This window comes from Saccostrea cucullata, unplaced genomic scaffold, assembly GCF_032062105.1.
Source record: "Saccostrea cucullata isolate Sc308-1 unplaced genomic scaffold, CSIRO_AGI_Scuc_v1 ctg1405, whole genome shotgun sequence".
In the NCBI taxonomy this organism is placed as follows: Eukaryota; Metazoa; Mollusca; class Bivalvia; order Ostreida; family Ostreidae; genus Saccostrea; species Saccostrea cuccullata.
Window position 1 is genome coordinate 307,357 of NW_026928513.1, and position 18,373 is coordinate 325,729.

Here is an 18,373-nt window from a genome sequence, read left to right on the forward strand (position 1 = left end):
TCAATTAATGATTGGATTAATCGTTTTAGTGAAGGAAGGCTGATGGTTAAAAATGATACTTGTCATCTTGCCAAGTGAAAGCAAATTCGAAAAGATATGTATTTTTGATAAAGCAATTTGCTATCAAAGACCTCCAATTAGCACTTAGAAAAATAGTTGAATATTTGAACAATGATATAAGTATTAAACACCTAAGATATTGTTTACTTTAGATTTTAAACATATTAGATATGATAAAAAGGATGCACCCATTCTCTATCCACCTTGAGTAAAAGTCTCTCCTGAGACAGAAGATTTGTGTTTTAAAGGTCGCCATGCTTATTTTTGGAAAGGATGTATTTATCCACCCATTCTGTTGTCGAGATATGACCATTTCTGACAAATTAACTGTTCTCGTCATAAAAAGTAACTCACATGGAAAAAAATATAAAACTTGGAAAAAATCTTTCTAACTTTTGTAACAGAACACGGAGGGGGTCACATGACCGCCAATGTAACGTGGTTCGCGCATGCGCAGAATGATGGTTGATGTGCATTAAAATCGGGGAGGATTGATTTAAAATATAATCAACATTAAAACCAAATATTGTTTCTTGTATGGAAGTTATTCAATTAGTTTGCAAACTTTTTGATCATCCCTCGTACATGTTGTTTCCTCCCTACACTAAATTAGTTGCTAAAGTATTCACAACATATACCTTACTATAAATCTGCACATCGTTCCACAATGTTATCAACTTAACACCTTAATGACAACATTTGGGGGTTTTCTTTAGACTTTCAAATAGGTATGTTATGTGATTTTTTTCCTTCTTTAGATTTTTTTTAGTTTTAACTGTTAAATTGGATTTCAATTCAAAGGTACATTATACATTAAAATATATTGGTTCATAGGAAATTAAATTTCTTGATAGTCCGTTGAAAAAGGCTATTTGCACATTTTCAATATAATATATAGATGCATACATATTAATTAAAATATTTTGTCATCTTTTATGATTCCTTGATATAAACTAATTTTTTTTGCATTTTCATATTTGTGTAAATTAAGATTATTTACGATAAGTTTTTACAGACATAGTATGGGAATTCTTCAGAAAAAGGAAAGACATGTATGGATATAATTTTCCAATTCGAATCACATTTTTCTTTAAAATTAATCTGTTTGATGAGTTTCTTGTAGCAATACTACGTGGAATTTATTTTTCTAACCACAGATAAAAGAATCGTTTTTCATACAAATTCAAAATGTATTGCGCTGTCAAAACTGTTTTTCTGAATTGGACTTAATGTCGATCTATAAAATGTTTATGTCTTTTGATTTTTAAGTTAGTGAGATGTGTTTTGTATGATTTTAACTGTATATTAAAATACATATATTAATTTACCTTTTTTTCAAGTCTATCAAATTTGTTGGATTTCTTGTTGCAGGTATTTAATACGTGTACAATATTTATATCATGCAACAATCATTTACACATTGTAGGCTAGGTTTAAATAAGTATCTCATTGTAAGGAAAACGTTTATTTTTTATTTTTTGGAAAAATGGAAGATCTTACAGGGCAATCCTTTCCAATCAATATATAGACAAACTATTCAGCCAGCATTTATACAAGTCACTGGCAATTTATACTAGTCTTTCATTAGCGAAATTATAGATACATATACATTTATTTTTTTTATATTTATAAGGCTTCGGCTGTGATCAAAGTTTTCAGAGTGTCATATCCTGTTTCCAAAGAGGATAATAAAGAATTTCCTTCCTTTAAGAAAACAAGAAGCCCATGGGTCACATCGCTCACCTGAGCAATGTGCCGAGGAAAAAACATAAATCAATTTATTGTTGAAAAGTTGAAACCAAATAGTGGTCCCCCAACCAATACTTAAAAGGGAAAGGGTGTGATTGGACAAACTGGAACTTAAACTTAAGATGCTTGCATATTTTGTTGACTATCTGTGGCTTTATTGCCTTTTACATTTGAACATACATTTTGGCCCCCAGGGGTCATGACTTGAACAAAATTGAATCTATACTACCTGGGAATGCTTGCATATGAATAGGACTCATCATTCCTATGCTATTCTTAAAAAGTAGATTTTTTGTACGTTTCTATGAGAAAATTGGATTCCATGTTTTGGCCCCGCCCTTCCCCCAGGGGTCATGATTTGAACAAACTTGAATGTCCTCTACCCGAGGATGCTTCCATAGAAATATGATCATTCATGCCATTTCTAATCCAGATAAAATTTTTATAGAAATTTGCACTATATTTCTATATGAAACTTTGATCAGCCATTGTGGCCCCGCCCTACCCCCAGAGGTCATGATTTCAACAAACTTGAATCTCAACTACCTGAGGATGGTTCCATATAAATATGATCATTAATGCCTTTGCTATTCTTAAGAAGAAGATCTTTAAATAATTTTCCTATATATTTCTATGTAAAACTTTGATCGGCCATTGTGGCCCCGACCTACACCCAGGGGTCATGGTTTAAACAAACTTGAATCTACATTACCTGAGGATGCTTCCCTTTTAGTTTCATCTTTCCTGGTACAGTGGTTCCCGAGTAGAAGATTTTTAAAGAATCTTCCTATATATCTCTATTTAAAGCTTTGATCAGCAATTGTATCCCCCTACCCCCGGAGGTCATGATTTGAATAAAATTGAATTTGCACTACCTGAGGACGCTTCCCTATAAGCTACATCTTTCCTGGCACAGTGCTTCTTGAGAATAAGGTTGTTAGCTCACCTGAGCCGAAGGCTCAAGTGAGCTTTTCTGATCAAAATTTGTCCGTTGTCTGTCGTTGTTGTCGTTGTCGTTGTCGTCGTCATCGTAGTCGTTGTAAACTTTTCACATTTTCATCTTCTTCTCAAGAACCACTGGGCCAATTTCAACCAAACTTGGCACAAAGTATCCTTGGGTGAAGGGGATTCAAGTTTGTTCAAACGAAGGGCCACGCCCTGTTCCAAGGGGAGATAATCATGAATTTGTTAAAAATTAATGGCATTTTAAATCTTCTTCTCCAGAACCGCTGGGCCATGAAAGATGAAACTCAAGTGGCAGCATCCTCAGGTAGTGTAGATTCAAGTTTGTTCAAATCATGACCCCCAGGGCAAGGGTGGGGTCAAAATGGCCGACCCAAGTTTTACATAGGAATATATAGGAAAAATCTTTAAAAATCTTCTTCTCCAGAACCACTGGGCTAAGGAAGATGAAACTCATGTGGAAGCATCCTCAGGTAGTGTAGATTCAAGTTTGTACAAATCATGACCCCCGGAGCAAGGGTGGGGCCAAAATGGCCGACCCAAGTTTTACATAGGAATATATAGGAACAATCTTTAAAAATCTTCTTCTCCAGAACCACTGGGCTAGGAAAGATGAAACTCATGTGGAAGCATCCTCAGGTAGTGTAGATTCAAGTTTGTTCAAATAATGACCCCCGGGGCAAGGGGGGGGCCAAAATGCCCTACCCATGTTTTACATAGGAATATATAGGAAATATCTTTAAAAATTTTCTTCTCAAGAACCACTGGGTCAGGAAAGATGAAACTCATGTTGAATCATCCTCAGGTAGTGTAGATTCAAGTTTGTTCAAATCATGACCCCCGGGGCAAGGATGGGGCCAAAATGGCCGACCCTAGTTTTACATAGGAATATATAAGAAATATCTTTTAAAATCTTCTTCTCCAGAACCACTGGGTCAGGAAAGATGAAACTCATGTGGAATCATCCTTAGGTAGTGTAGATTCAAGTTTTTTCAAATCATGACCCCCGGTCCTGGGGATAGGGTGGGGCCAAAATGGCCGACCCAAGTTTTACATAGGGATATATAGGGAAACCTTTTAAAATCTTCTTTTCAAGTACTTCAAAGCTATGATTAGTGATACCCGGGGTATTTATATGGAATCATCCTCAGGTAGTGGATTCTAGTTTGTTCAAATGATGAACGCCTGGAAGGGGGGGGGGAAATTCAAGCCCGATGTGCTCAGGTGAGCGCTGTGGCCCCTGAGCCTCTTGTTTAAACATACCATCAAAATTTCACAATACTAGTGTCTGAATTATCTCTCCTTGAATGAGGGCATGACCCTTCATTTGAACACGTGAATCCCCCTCACCTAAGGATACTTTGTGGCAAGTTTGGTTGAAAATGGCCCAGTGGTTCTTGAGAAGAAGTCGAAAATGTGAAAAGTAACCAACAACGACGACAGACAACGGACAAAGTTTGATCAGATAAGCCACACTTGAGCCTTCGGCTCAGGTGAGCTAAAAACAATTACTAAATCTCTTCAAAAACAACAGTCCCACGATCAATAATATTTTTAGGAATCATTTCTAGGTAGTGAATATTCAAGTTTATTTAAGTTATAATTTGATTTTGCTTGTATTCTTTTCTCTCATTGGCTGATTTCCAAAAAGGAACGCATAACATTTTGTATAATCTGGTTTGGTATGGGGACACACCCCCTTGACAACCAGCATAATCATCTGTATCCATCAATCCCCTCATTTCCAGTCCTTGGGATTGATGGAAAATTCCAGATTTAATGAATGTACCTTTAATTTCAAACAGTTACTCGATCTTACCTCATGTAAACAAGCATCATGGCTGCTAGATCTCTGTATCAGTTTTTACCTCCCCTTGCTTCCCACCACCTCCGTTACTACGGTCGTATTATTGCGCGGTAAATTTGAACTCATAAAAACAACACAACTTTACATCCCCAGTTGAATAATTATTTTGAAATTAAATTATAAGAAATGACTCTAATTCTTGGCCAAATAATCGAGTATAATATGGTTTGGGTCAGTTTACGCTTTATAATCCGCGAATTAGAGTCATTCCTTAAGTAAATTAAAGGATTAAAATATATAAATAAACAAATTTATTATATATCTAATAAATAGTCACTAATAAAATACTACCAAAAATCCAGAGAATTTTAGCGTTCAATATCTTGACGTTTTATTGAACGCTGAGTTTGTATTACGCATACGAGTATGCCCCAAAGATTCCAAATACGAGCATTCAATATCGAACTCCCCGTCGTTAACAAAAAAAGTCGCCTGGTCATATTTCAAATCTTAATTAAAGAAAGGGAGTGGCATCTAGGTAAGATGTGTTTATTTTTCACACAAAATGAAATTATTTAGTATAAATTTAGTAAGTATTAGACTTATTAAAACCTAGATAAGCAAATCAATCGCTCGGTAGGATCAACGGAATGATGCGATATGAACACTTAAATGTAAAGGACAGACGTTAATTTGAATACCGATACTAAAAAATCATTAATTTTAGTTTTTTTTTTTGGGGGGGGGGGTAATTATCATAAATAATATGGAAATGTTTTAGGTATATAATAAAGGAGTTCAATAATATAGTATATTTAAAAAAAAAAATCAAAACAACGAAGCAGAACAACCAATCCCTGATTATCAATATTGTTAAAAAGGTTTGTTCAAACTCTCCTGAGTGGGGTGAGGCTATTATATGTGATCAAAATTTACATTAGACCATGTACATGTAAGATCAACGAATCTGCTGATGAAGAACAAAGGGTTAATTACAGTTACTCAAAAGAGCGTTGTGACCCCCATACCTCTTGCATTTTATGGATTGCCAAAATACAAATAGTAAAAATAGAATGATATACATGTGTTGAACAAATTTCGTTGTAGGTAATGTAGAGAATATGTAAAATATTGCTTGCTATACTCTTTTGCAGAGAGTCTTTGGAGAGAAGTGCATAAATTGTTGACCGAAGAAGAAAGAAAAATAATGGAATGGACTACAGACAAAGTGCCAGTAACGGGAAGCTGGAATATATCTAACATCATCCCGTCATTAGATCCAAAGAGGGAATGTAATTGTACCTTTAAAATTTATCTATCTTTCTTTTCTTAACATTATCTTTCTGTTTGAAATGATATTATTTTAGTTTTTCCACTGACATCTGTTCATACATGTATGTATTGGGTACTGCACCACATTCAAATAATATTTTATATTGTATTTATATCTTTCAACTGAATTTATACCCTTAAACATGTACAGAGAACTGAAAAATCTCTTTAGGTTCCACGCTTTAAGACCATCTCTTTGAAAGTCAGATTTTTAAAAAATCTTATCTTCTTAAGATTAGAAGAAGGATTTGGAGATAACAAACAGTATTCAATCTCAAATTCCATAAAACAATACAAAATAAAAGCAGAACAAATACGGTCCCCCCGAAACATCAGAGAAGGGATTAGGTGCCATTGAGGAGTGAGCATCCCCTGCTGACCGGTCACACCCGCCGTGTGCTCCTTGTCATGATCAGGAAATAACGGAAAAAATCCGTCGTCAATTCAGTGTATAAATAATGCACTAAGAATTGGTATGAAAAACGTAAATCAGCATTTGACTCAATGATAAATTGTATTTTAGTCTGGTCCGATTTATAGAAAAAAAAAAAACTTCTAACGGCAAATAATTATTATTTGGTCCAACATAGTTTTTTAACCTTATTCGAGTATGCTGATTCCGAAAAAATATGCTGGCCTTCATGAGGTCAAAATGGCGATTCAATATTCCATCCAATTTTTCTAATTTTCTCTGAATGTCGTTCAATAAGGAGAAAGAAAGTGTGAATATCTCACTGAGTGTACTACAAGTATCAAAATGATGATAGAATGCTTATATTTTTAGTTTAACTCAGAAAATTTAGTCGTTTTTACACTTAATTCAAATTTTCTCTGATTTATTTGTCTATTGTTTCTATATTCTGTATTGTTCGGGATTTTACATTTGCAAACATCCATACACTGCAGATTTTTGTTTTTTTCCTCTGCATCTCACAATTCTACAACTGAACAATGGTGCAGATGTCAGTAAAAATTCAAAATGGCGATTCAAAATGGCGGATATTAATATTTTTTCAAATTATTTCTTAATGTCGTTTAAATAGAAGTAATAATTTGTGAATATCTTACTAAGCGCATTAAAACTATGTAAAATGGCAACAGAACACTAATATTATCATCACTTTAATTCCGAAAATTTAGTCGTTTAAATTTGAAATGTATTAATTAGCTCAAAATGGCGATTCAAAATGACATTATATACACTCGAATTTCGTGAAAAACTCAAACTGCTCAATTCTGAGTCGTTTTGCAGAAAATAAATTAATGTTTGTTTTTTTTTTTATTTATATAGCATACATATTATATTGAATAGTCTATTAAAAATGAACAAACAAAATATTCTAGAAAAGTTTCATTTTTTGTCTGGAGATAGTTAAAACAAACTAAACTTAAGTTTTTCCAAATTTTCCCCTCGTATGTTTCAAAGCATTTGAGCCAGCCCTGTCCAGGTAAAATCACTCCTGAATCGCTGTCATTATCAACGCGCACTTCTAATTCAACATCCCTCAGCATGCCATCAAATAAAACTGAAGAAATTCTTGTTTGTTTCATTGATACTTTGTACTAGCTTTTGAAATTAGCACATATAAGAGCTTTGTATTATCCCTTAACATCTTCTTTCCCAGCTTTATGGTTAATGTTGAAATTAAATTTTGTTTTCCAAAATCTTATGCAAAATAACCTAGAGGTACTGTGAGCAATGAGCTCACTAAATGATTTTTTTTATTTGAATTTCACAATGCTATACAGTACAAACATACAAGATGAACACAATATTTCATTGCAGCATTCATTTTAAGAGAGAGAGAGAGAGATAGAAAGAGAGAGGAAAGAGAGAGAAAGAGAGAGAATGCAAGAGAAAGAAATGATGTTATAAAAGGAAGTGGGTTATAGATAGAGTAGGTAGCAAAACTAGTTTTGAGACAGGGTTTATTGATATTAGTCTGAGAGTATGGATTGCCATTTTTGCCAGGAGGCGTTAAACTCATCTTTTTTATCACTTTCTCTGGCTGTATATTTCAAAGTTTTATAAATAAGTTTGAATTCATTCAGAAAACCATGGATAGAGAGGCTAAGGTGTTGACAACGAACTCTGTAAATATAATGCTTCATTGACATGAGCAAAATATTAAATGAATTTGAATGATATTGTTTTACTTATATCTCCAAATATAAAAGTTTTACCATCTAGATTTAATACAATGTCTTTTCGATGACGATGTCTTACAAAACCATCTAGAAATTCTTTTACAACTGGACATTGCCAAATTAAATGAAATATAGTTTCTTCCTCTGCTTCACAAAATGTACATAGGTTAGAGTCTGTTTTACCTATTTTAACCATAAGACTATTGGTTGTCAATATATAACTAGATGCTGTCATGAGACAATAATACCCGCACTAAGGTGTTTGCCTCTAAATACACGATCCTACATATTGGGCGGCTTTCCAAGGAAAAAGTCAAAATAATTCTATAATTTACATGTATTCATCAAATTGAGTATGAATTAAATTCTCAGACCCTGTGACCTATAACTCAGAACCTCTTATATTTATTTTACATGCTTAATTCATTATATACCAGTTTGAATTCTATTAATGATGTAAATTAGATTTTGATAAATGTTTTGCTCATAATAGGACCTTTTTAAATTAACTAATCCCCCCTCGACACCACAATAAACCACAGCACATACTTTTTGGAATAGGCTAGATGGAAAAGTTTTGTTAAAACATCGTTTATTATGAATTAATTTAAAATTTGTTCTTGTACTATACATGTTAACATGTAAATTTCTACATCACATCACGTTGCGTCACCCATAATCATATTTTTAGATTAAACACCATTTGGCACACCTCGGCCGATTCCCACTTCATCTGATAAGGTGACGGAATCGACGAAGGTTTGCCGAATGGAATTAGCACATGGCTGCAGTCTGGTGTGCATTGGATTAATTCATTTTGTGTTATAACTGGATTTATATTTCATGAAGTTGTCGAGACCTATGGCAGTCGGTAAGTACAAGTTTAAGTATAGTGGGGGGTAAAATAAACCCAAACGATTAGGTTAAAGTTCAAAAAGGGTCAAAGATCATCGCATGCCACACTAGACGAATTTCATATTGTGAAGTTATCTCCCGTTGTCGATGTGACATTCAGTTACTGCCAATACTGGTGCGGATCCAGAATTTTTTTCGGGAGTAGGGAGGGGGGTTCACATCTCAGTCAAAAAATTCCAGCCCAGAATTTCCTGACAAGCAGGAGAAAAAAAACTGAAAACAAATAAACAAAATAAAAACAATTTTTTCTAAGTTAGGGGGAGGATGTCCAACGTCATTTTTTATTTGCTTCAGTATATATAGTCTTGTTTGAATAACAAAGCAAATTCCAGATGGGGGGATGGGGGGATTCCAATCTCCCTACCCACTCCCTGTCCCTGAAATAACAATCTATTTTGTGATTCCAATTAAATAGTATATTTTTTTTCCATTTGACTAATTATACATATTTTGTTTCTTGTGTTTATATTATGTCTGTCTATTTGTCTGCAGAAATAAGAACCTTGCCCATAAATTTTAAGTGGGATGGGCTATACAAGTGGCTTCCACATTTTATAGGTTTATTTCTTGTGACAATATTAAGACCTTTTATTTGGGTACCATAAATTTTTACCTCTGATCACTTGACCTAGGATACACATTTTTACAAGAAAAATACCAAACTTTAAATTTGGCCTAAATTTTGATCAGTAGGTGCTAGGGCTTTCATGCTTAACATGTGTATTCATTGTGAACTGTCAACAGGTATAAATATGTTTGACCTTGACCCTAGAGTTTGAACCATTTAAAAAAAAAATAACCTGGGCAATTAACTTTTGAACAAGAATTATTAGGGATTTCTTTATTTCATATGTGCATTCCTTGTGACAAGACTTTCTTCTGATACTAACAATTTGAACCCTTTGACCTTGACCTTTGAGTTTGACATATATTTGAGAAACTTCAAACTTCGCCATAGGCTTCCATACAGGGACATCAGTGTTTCACAAACACATCTTTTCTTCATTATTATTTGGTGGTGTCTCAATATGAGGGAAAAATTCCCAAGAGAGATGTATTCACAATAAACAAACAAATTACTAAAGAAAATATAAAAATTGAATATGTTGGTCATGCATATCTCTGCATGCAAAAAACAGCTTTTCAAATACTGCAACCATATTGTAACCCTTTCAAAACACTCATTTGAGCTTTTCTGGTTTCCTTAGCATATAAAGTCTGTCGTGACGTGTCGTCCATCTGTTTGTTTGGAAACTTTTTACATTTTTAACTTCTCTAGAACCACTGGGCCAATTTTACCCAATTCATATAGAAATATGTACATTTGTATGTCAGACTGTCCATCTGTCTCAATAAATTTAACCTGACCCCACCAACCATCTCCCAAAAGATGATTAGGCTGCTGAGTAAAATATAAGAGGAGTTCAGGGAAGACGGGGCTTTTTGTATAAAAAACATTATTTTTCGACCCCTATTTGGCCCCACGGGGCAAAATCTAAATTCAGAAACCTTACTGCACATCTACCTGACACCAACAACCATCTCCCAAAAGATGATTAGGCTACTGTGTAAAATGTAGAAGGACTTCAGGGAAGACGGGACTTTTTGCACAAAAAACGTCATTTTTCGACCCCCATTTGACCCCCAAGGGCAAAATCGAAATTCTGAAACCTTACTGCACATCTACATGACCCCACCAACCATCTCCCAAAAGATGATTAGGCTGCTGAGTAAAATATAAGAGGAGTTCAGGGAAGACGGGGCTTTTTGTATAAAAAACGTTATTTTTCGACCCCCATTTGACCCCCCGGGGCAAAATCTAAATTCAGAAACCTTACAGCACATCTACCTGACACCAACAACCATCTCCCAAAAGATGATTAGGCTACTGTGTAAAATGTAGAAGGAGTTCAGGGAAGACGGGGCTTTTTGCATAAAAAACATCATTTTTCGACCCCCATTTGACCCCCTGGGGCAAAATCAAAATTCCGAAACCTTATTGCACATCTACATGACACCACCAATCATCCCCCAAAAGATGATTAGGCTGCTAAGTAAAATGTAAGAGTAGTTCAGGGAAAAAAGACGGGGCTTTTTGCATAAAAAACTTAATTTTTGACCCCCATTGGACCCCCCGGGGCAAAATCAAAATTCCGAAACCTTACTGCACATCGTAAAATGAGTAAAATGTAGAAGGAGTTCAGGGAAGACGGGACTTTTTGCACAAAAAAGTCATTTTTCGACCCCCATTTGACCCCCCGGGGCAAAATCAAAATTCCAAAATTAAGCTACTGTGTAAAATGTAGGAGGAGTTCAGGGAAGAAAAGTGTGACAGACGGACGGACGGACGGACATGAGTAACAACAATATACCCGAACTTCTTTAGAAAGTGCGGGTATAATGATTAATTCTGTATTGAAGCCATTGTAATTTACTATTTTGGGTTGTTAAAAAAGGCAGACAATAAAATTCTTTCCAGTTTGTATCAGTCAAGGTGAAAAATTTTGCCCATTTTCCCATACCAACAGGTTTTATTTATTTACTGATTTATTTAATATATCATACATAGGCTTTGATCCTTTTTTGGTTAATACAAAGACTTGGATATTACATGGAATATCTGGTTTATGAATAAATCCATTTCTACAAAAGTTATACTTCTTTAAATCTGCAAGTATCGCTTGTTATATGCCTGTATAGGTTAAATAATTAATTTTCAAATCATAATTGTGTTGAATATTGTCTAGTGATAGGAAGTTACTGTTCTCATCTAAAAGATCATATACATATTTTATTCCCTTTGCATACCAAGACTTGTAAAATATTGCTTGATTTTCGATTTTGAAATTGTTGTTATGCCATAAAGGTTGACAGGCATATTCTTGCCAATTTCTTATCTCACTAAATGATACTCCGGCCCTCCATATGAATATAATAACATTTCCATGTTTTGCTATGGGAAAACCAAAATATGTGTCGGATCAAAAAGTAAAAAAGGAGGTCATAATGGCAATATGTAATAAAGATACAGTGAAAGTTTCATCAAATTTCATTCAGTGGTATGAGAGGAGCTGTGGATAAGAGATGGGTACCCCAAAGCGTTACAAACGGACGGATGGACATACTGATCACTATATACATTCCCGCTTGAGAAGAGGGGGTACAAAAAAATCTCTCAAATTCAAGACACCTAGCTTTCTATTTTGTGACTGTATAGATTTGTTGTCTTTTTGGGTAGAAAGGTCATTCTATTTGCAAGAAAATTCTCAAAGTTTATCATCTGGAATCACATTGTGTGCATATTTTGGTGAGAAAAGTTGTACAAGTATGCAATTTGAGAGCGCCTGCAGATTCCTTGTGATTTCTATCACGTACAAGCTTTCGTACCAATAGGCCTAACTTCAATCTAGTCAACACTTCTCTTGACAACAAAATTTTCTTGAACACTCCAAGAACTTTACAAGGCAACTTGATCACACTTCTTTGTTAGGATAGTTTAAGGTTGTATCAAGAATCAAGGGAAAATTGAACACAAACATTTTCCTCTTTCAGATTTTGTAAATTGAATACACTTTTCAATACAAGATTATCCGTTCAAGACATGAAATTTTTGTGAATGCAGTTGAATTTTTGACTGAGAATAACAAAATGCAAATGCAGGGACACAGAATCATAGCTGGACTATCAAGAAAATTAATGGTTTATGTATATTTTACTGATAATATTTAATAAATATGTTTGTATTTGGATATCACTGGTGGAGTATATTATATTCAGATGTCTATACTGTAACAATTACTAGCCCTCTAATTGGTCGTGGTCCATCATTTTAAAAATCATATTAAGTTATGTTGCGTTAGACCTTCCACATGAACATAAAACATTTATTTTTATTCTAAAAATAGATCAAGAATTTCTAACAACTAATATGAATTAGTAACCCTCGAACTACAATGTTTACTCGCTTTAATACTCGGGGAATACTGCTCTTGGGGTAGCTTAATTTTCAGATTATCTTCTAAACAGTAATTATTGTATGATAGTATTAACTTTTCTATGAATAAGCATGGTGAGACAGGTAAAAGGTAAAATGCCCTCGGAATTGTCGTCAAAAGTTTATCTTAATAATAGAAGTAATTAAACAAAAATCTGTGTCATAAAAATCCTAAGTCATTTACAAAAGTATCCTCCAACTTCCATTGCTTACTTGATCATTATATCATTAATAAAAAAAAACCATACAAAGTGTAATTTATTCTCTTCAAAACGACTCAGAATTAAGCAGTTTTAGTATTTTACGAAGTTCGAGTGTATATGACGTCATTTTGAATTGCCATTTTGAACTAATTAATAGATTTCAAATTTAAACGACTAAATTTTCCGAATCAAAGTAATGATAATATTAGTGTTCTATTGCCATTTTACGTAGTTGTACTATGTTCTGTTAGATTTTCACAAATTCTATTTAAACGGCATTAAGAAATAATTTGAAAAAATATGAATATCCGCCATTTTGAATCGCCATTTTGACTTTTAACTTACAGCTGCACCATCATTTAATGGTAGAAAAGAGAGATGTAGAAAAAAATACAAATCTGCAGTATATTTATGTTAGCAAATGTAAAATCCTGAACAAAGCAGAATATAGAAACAATAGACAAATAGACGAATTGAGTGTAAAAACGACTAATTTTTTGAGTTAAATTAATTAGATTAGCATTCTATTATCATTTTTATAGTTGTAGTACACTCAGTGGGATATTTACACATTATTTCTTCATTTTGAACGATATTAAGAAAAAATTAGAAAAATTGGATGTCCGCCATTTTGAATCGCCATTTTGACCTCTTTAACGCCATTTTCATGAAGGCCAGCATATTTTTTTCGGAATCAGCATACTCAAATTAGGTTAAAAAACTATGCTGGACCAAATAATAATTATTTGCCGTTAGAAGTTATTTCTAGCCTTCTGTTTAAAAATCAGGACCAGACTTTTTGGACAAGGTCATTGTATCGACCATAGAACTAACGAAATGATGACTTTAAACGAGATTGATATTCTTGTTTAGTCAACTTGCTTGTCAATATTTTACCTCGTTTTAGAAATTGTTCATACGTACAGCATGCTCCTGCGTATCGAATCAACTGAGATATATATTGTCACTGATAGTCGAGCGGATTTACCATTTTACAAAATTTTAAATATAACTCAAACTATTCTTTCTTTCTTACTATTTACATATTTAATTATTCATGATAAAAATGTACAAAGTCAATGTGATTGCTGCTGTTGTCCTGGTGACCAGTTGCACCTCTTGCTTTCCACCTCACAGGCTGGAGGATGGACTATAGGTTCCAAGGGTGGCGGCCTATATACTACACTCCAAGGGCGATATACACTGGGCAACTCACTGTCGTATACCAACTTTGACGTATGGCTGGAACCTGCTCCAGCATATACATACAAGTTTTACTTACAAGCTCTAGTGGCTTTACACAAAAATGCTTTACATTCATTATATGATCATAATGAACACGTCTTAGATATTAAAGACTCATTTACATACACTCATGAGAAGTTACAATTATACGTAGAACTTCTACACAGATGCAATATTACGATTTGCTACTCTACTGACAAACTATTATGACAGCAATTGTACACCGTACTTTTAAATAGTCAAATACGTGTTAATAAATATATAGAAATCAAATTAAACGAAACATACATGCTAAAAATGATGAGAAATACGGTTTCTAGATGTTTTAGGACAAATGAATGATACTTTACACTGTAAATAACTAAAATGAAAATATAAACGACCTTGCCTCAGAAAAGCTGGACCATAGTGTTCTTTTTAAAAAGAATGGAATGCCAGAGCAAACCCTGCAAGTTTTACTCAGTACATACAAAATATAAATGCTGGATATTCAAATCAAGGTTATACGTGAGAGGGGTAAAGACGTCCTCCACTCTGGACTGCCGTGTCCAAACTATCTTGCACGGACCTGGCGGGTTTAAAGGTCCAGTGAATTGAGGTTCAATAAAGGTATATACAGTTAAAACATGTCTAAAAATAAAGGGGTTCCACACGAGATATATGCATAAAATTAAAAAACTGTAACGAAATTATAATATGGGGATTCTAATGTGCGTTCCATTCATTCGTTCCGATTCGATTCCGGACGCTCTGTTCTTCGTGATGAATGGAATGAACCGGAAATGAAGAGAAATTTTCAACATGTCTGTTAATGGACGGAAAGCGTGTTTCCTTTATGTTTTATTTGAAGATTCCGACACAATGACTCTGATTCTGAGGACGAAAATATATTATTAACTGCACTAGCAAGCACTATGTAAGTAAATACATCATGTGTGTTTTATAGTGGCTTAGGTATTAGAATTGAAACAAAAATTTAAAAAAATCTTAAGGGAGGTTGGCATATGAAATAAATATTCATTTGGACGTTTTTTCATTTACAGAAAGAAAGAAAATCCAAAAATTTATGGATATGTGGAGGCTGTGGTTCCCCTTTATTCTGATGCTTCATTTAGAAGAATGTTTCGAATGTCAAGACAGACATTTCAAATCCTCTCTTCATATCTAGAGGAAGTTCGAGAGATGAAGAAAGGCGGTAATGGTGGTAAAGAACGAATGCCTCCACATAAAGAAATTTTAAATTTTAATAGGGACTCTGGACAGCATTGACAGAATAGCAGATCGTTTTTGAATTTCGCCATCCTCGGTAATCAGGGCTAGAGACCGTGTTATGAATTCAATTCTAACTCATCTCAAGACAAACTTTATAAAATGGCCCTATCCCAATGAATTAAACCAAATTGCAAACAATTTCCAGCAAAAGAACGGATTTCCAGAGATTGCTGGTGCAGTAGACGGGACTCATATTAGAACATCAAAACCAAATAACAATGGAGATTCATACATCAATAGGAAGGGATTTCCTTCCTTGCAGTTACAAGGGGTATGCAAGGAAGACATGATGTTAACTCATGTATTTACCGGATTTCCAGGAAGCTGTCACGACGCAAGAGTTCTTAGGAATTCCGATTTATGGGAAAATGGATTACAAATGATTCCAAATATACCATATCATAGCTGACGCAGCCTATCCAGTAAGAAAAATGGCTACTCACTCCCTACTGAGACAATGGTCACCTGACACACGAGCAACGCCGCTATAACAACTACCTGTCCAGCAACAGAATGGTAATTGAGAGAACATTTGCTCTTCTGAAGGGTAGATTCCGCCGATTGCGTTTCCTGGAAACCCAGAAAATCGAGTATGCTGTCAAAATTATCATGACCTCTTGTGTTTTACACAATGTCTGCATTTTCAACCATGATGAAGTAGATAAATTCATGCAGCAAATTATAATGTTACAGGAATCAAGGGCTGTAAAGCCCAGGGTGTACTGAAACGTAATCAAATAGCCAGGAATCTTTTGTGATAGGCTAACTTCAGAATGAACGCATCATTTTTTTAAACATCATATTCGAAAAAGAATACAGTAACTGTTCAATACAAGTTTATACAGAAAAATATAACAATGTAACAAAACTCAATAAAAGATGTCAAATCGAACTTGGATGTTTTTTTTTCATGTAAATAAAACTATGGAACATGTTAAAAAGAGTCTAAGATAAATCTTGATAGGTATTTAAAGTAAACTGTAAAAAGTCCTTTACAGATTAATTCACAGATAGATTTGATGAAATTTAGAGTGCAATCCATGTATTTAGATTACATGGCACAAACATTCTTTTCCTTACAGCTTACAAGATAATAACAACAAATAATACTTGAGTACAATACATCATGGTCATGAAAGAAAAAAAAAGATTGTTTCTCCAATAGACATTGCCATAAATGAACTTAATACAAGGTCAAAAAATTAATTAATCATTGCAGCTGCCTACAGATCCACTTACAATGAATCTACCCCCCATTTCACCTATTCATCAAAATTATTTTTTAACACTTAAGTTTAAGAGAATTTAGTTGTCTAAACAATATATATTTCAAAAAAATTTACTTAGTACTCAATTATGTCCATGAATTAACTTGTTAAGGGGCTTAAATAAAGCAGGCTGGTGCATTCAAGCATCCTTAAAAATCACAAGATTTGTAATGTTTAAAAGCCAAACAATTTCCTTTAAAAAAAAATCTCGCCACTCTTATAATTGTGGGTAAACAATTGCAAAAAAAGTTTTTTTAAGCTTTGGCCAAGTCTTAAATCCATGTAATACGTTATCCATCCCTGTTTTTTTCACTTCCTAGCAAGTAATCATGAACAAATGTATAAAAAGTTTAATACTTGGACAAAATAAAAAAGAAAAATGATGTTAAAAAAAATCTATTTGGGACTTTATTGTAAATAATAAAAACTATTTGTTAAATGTACCAAAAGAAAATAAAAAATGCACACAATTCTGACTAGCAATTCTCCAATAACAGTTTGTGTAATGTATAGTTGCACATAATTGAATTTTCAGGAAAAAAAACTTTTCCTCTGCAAGGAAAAAAAACCAACAAACAGTTGAAAAAAGATTGCATTGCTTTCAGCGATAAAGTAAAATATTTAAAGTCCTACCACAAATACTTGGAAAAGTTTCATGTCACAACCAAGAACAAAGTTTTCAAAAATGAAACAACCCATTTTACCAGTTTGTGCCCTTGTGGTCAAGAGTCTATGTAAAAAACACTTTAACTTTTTTCACAATTGTTGATCTGCATATTGGACAGACTTCTAGAGCCTTGTTACACAAGGTGGCCCCAGTCAACAAACACTACTTCTTTTGGATGACTTTCTTCCAAACAGATTTCACATTCACCTGAAAAGATATATCAACAAAAATTTAACAGGGTTTCCTATGAGAAAAGTCAAGATCATGTAATATGTAATCTTTAACATCGTCATGGAGTAAGAACTTGTAAAAGGATTAAATTTAACAATAGTACATGTATTGTAAAAATTATGACCAAACACATGTAATGGAATGTTTCATATTCTTTGATTTCAAGGAACTAAATGTGTACATTAATTGAAAATAATAAATGTTAAAATCAAAATTAGATAATTCAACTCTCTACGGATTCACACATAAACTACAAGTAAATACATGTCAGCCATATGCATATTTTAATTTTATCATGTTAGGATATTTGTGCTAAGCCAAGGTATAAGGAACACAACACTTACTGGTGATGTGCTCTCATTGTCTCAATGAGTTTTTTTCATCAAATCCACCTTTTCATGATGTATTTTTTTCTTTTCGCTCATTTTCCTCCTTTCTTCTCTTTTCATGATTTTCGATAAAGTTTTTCATTACAACAATGACCTCTGTTGAAGTAGATCGCGATGTATGCTTTCTTTT

At 33.7% G+C, this 18,373-nt stretch overlaps 1 protein-coding gene across 1 annotated transcript in view; it reads left to right on the plus strand.

The window, feature by feature from the left end:
* Window positions 1-15,685, plus strand: part of LOC134277826 (uncharacterized) — a 64,792-nt gene extending 49,107 nt beyond the window's left edge. The window contains exon 10 of the mRNA XM_062760133.1: window positions 15,460-15,685. Coding sequence (XP_062616117.1) covers window positions 15,460-15,685 — 226 coding nt within the window. The remainder of the gene's footprint in view (window positions 1-15,459) is intronic.
* The last annotated feature ends 2,688 nt before the right edge of the window (window positions 15,686-18,373 follow it).